Source organism: Anolis sagrei, chromosome 10 (genome assembly GCF_037176765.1).
Source record: "Anolis sagrei isolate rAnoSag1 chromosome 10, rAnoSag1.mat, whole genome shotgun sequence".
Lineage (NCBI taxonomy): Eukaryota > Metazoa > Chordata > Lepidosauria > Squamata > Dactyloidae > Anolis > Anolis sagrei.
In genome coordinates, this window is record NC_090030.1 from 31,396,551 (window position 1) to 31,398,772 (window position 2,222).

The 2,222-nt window shown below is 48.1% G+C and overlaps 1 protein-coding gene across 1 annotated transcript in view; it reads left to right on the plus strand.

The window, feature by feature from the left end:
- Positions 1 to 322: 322 nt before the first annotated feature.
- Positions 323 to 2,222, plus strand: part of CDX4 (caudal type homeobox 4) — a 27,473-nt gene continuing 25,573 nt past the window's right edge. The window contains exon 1 of the mRNA XM_060756607.2: positions 323 to 755. Within this exon, the coding sequence (XP_060612590.2) occupies positions 323 to 755 (433 nt within the window). The remainder of the gene's footprint in view (positions 756 to 2,222) is intronic.

Genomic DNA, 2,222 nt, shown 5'->3' on the forward strand with positions numbered 1-2,222 from the left:
TTCCTGGAGCAGCTTGCATGGAGTTGAGCAAGACCCTCAAAAAGGGGGAGTGGGTCTCCAAGGCAGGAGACCCTCCCACCGGAGGGAGCAAGGTGTGGTTGGGGTTGGGAAGGGCCCTCCCTTCATTCGAATGCAAATGCGACTTGGGAGCTACAGCCAGTCATCTGGGCCAACAGGCTTCCCAAAGGGTTCCTATCTCCTCTCTTCTCCTCTCCATACCTGGAGCCAAAGAGACCCTGGATTTGCTCCTCAGCCTTTGGAGGAGATGTCAGGCCAAGCTAGGAGAAAGCCTTGGAGAAGCCATGCCAGGGGATGAGCCAACATGTATGTGAGACGTCCCTTGGAGAAAGAAGCCAGCATGTATCCGGCCACCATCAGGTGCAACGGTGGCAATGGGAACGGCAACAATGTGCCAGGCCAAAGCTTTGCTTCCACGGCCTCCTACAACGACTATATGGGATTCCACCACATGCAGGGCATGGAGAACCGAGGCCAGGCTAATAATGGATCTTGGGGGACCTCTTACGCCCCACAGAGAGAGGACTGGGACGCTTTCAACGCAGGGATGGCCTCCACCACGGTGGCCCCGATGAACGGCTCATCTCCTGGTCCAGCTCCTTATGGTCAAGACTATGGTTCCCTCAATGCTGCTGGATCTGGGTCGTTGTCCTCCGTGGAGACCGTCAACGCCGAGCCCATCTCGCCTCTCAGCTCCTACGAGTGGATGAGGAAGACCATCCAGTCCACTTCCACAGGTAGGTTGGCCAACGGTGATGCAACGATGCTCAGGTCTCTATCTCTTGAACACGAGGAAGAACTTCCTGACTGTGAGAGCCGTTCAGCAGTGGAACTCTCTGCCTCGGAGTGTAGTGGAGGCTCCTTCTTTGGAAGCTTTTAAACAGAGGCTGGATGGCCATCTGTCAGGGGTGATTTGAATGCAATATACCTACTTCTGGGCTGAATGGGGTTGGACTGGATGGCCCAGGAGGTCTCTTCCAACTCTAGGATTCTATGTTCAGCATTGGAACTCTCTGCCCTGGAGTATGGTGGAGGCTCCTTCTTTGGAAGCTTTTAAGCAGAGGCTGGATGGCCATCTGTCAGGGGTGATTTGAATGCAATATTCCTGCTTCTTGGCAGAATGGGGTTGGACTGGATGGCCCAGGAGGTCTCTTCCAACTCTAGGATTCTCTGTTCAGCAGTGGAACTCTCTGCCCCGGAGTGTGGTGGAGGCTCCTTCTTTGGAAGCTTTTAAGCAGAGGCTGGATGGCCATCTGTCAGGGGTGATTTGAATGCAATATTCCTGCTTCTGGGCTGAATGGGGTTGGACTGGATGGCCCAGGAGGTCTCTTCCAACTCTAGGATTCTATGATTCTAATAATAATAATAATAATAATAATAATAATAATAAATATCTCTGAGGATGCTTGCCATAGATGCAGGCGAAACGTCAGGAGAGAATGCCTCTAGACCATGGCCATATAGCCCGAAAAAACCTGCAACAACCCAAATAAATAAATTAATTAATTAATTAATAATAATGAATCACCATGTAAATATCTGATATGCAGATTGTATTTTCATTCACTGGACCACATTTGGCACAAATATGCCCAAATTTGAATAATAGTGGGTTTGGGAGGGGATTGATTTTGTCATTTGGGATTTGTAGTTGCTGGGATTTATAGTTCACCTACAGTCAAAGAGCATTCTGAACTTCACCAATGATGGAATTGAACAAAACTTGGCACATAGAATGCCCATGAGGTGGGCACTGACCTTGAGTTTTGGAGTTGTAGTTCACCATCCAGAAAGCACTATGGACTCAAATAATGAGGGATCTTTACCAAATTTAGCAGGAATATTCAATATGCACAAATGTGAATACTGGTGGAGTTTGTGGGAAACAGACCTTGACATTTGGGAGTTGTAGTTGCTGGGATTTATAGTTCACCTACAATCAAAAAGCCTTCTGAACTCTACCAATGTTGGAATTGGGCCAAACTTGGCATACAGAACTCCCATGACTAGCAGAAAATATTGGAAAGGTTTGGTGGGCACTGACCTTGAGTTTTGGAGTTGTAGTTCACTTACATCCAGGAAGCACTGTGGACTCAAACAATGATGAATCTGGAGCAAATTTGGCAGGAATATTCAAAATGCACAAATGTGAACACTGGTGGAGTTTGGGGGAAACAGACATTGACATTTGGGAGTTGTAGTTG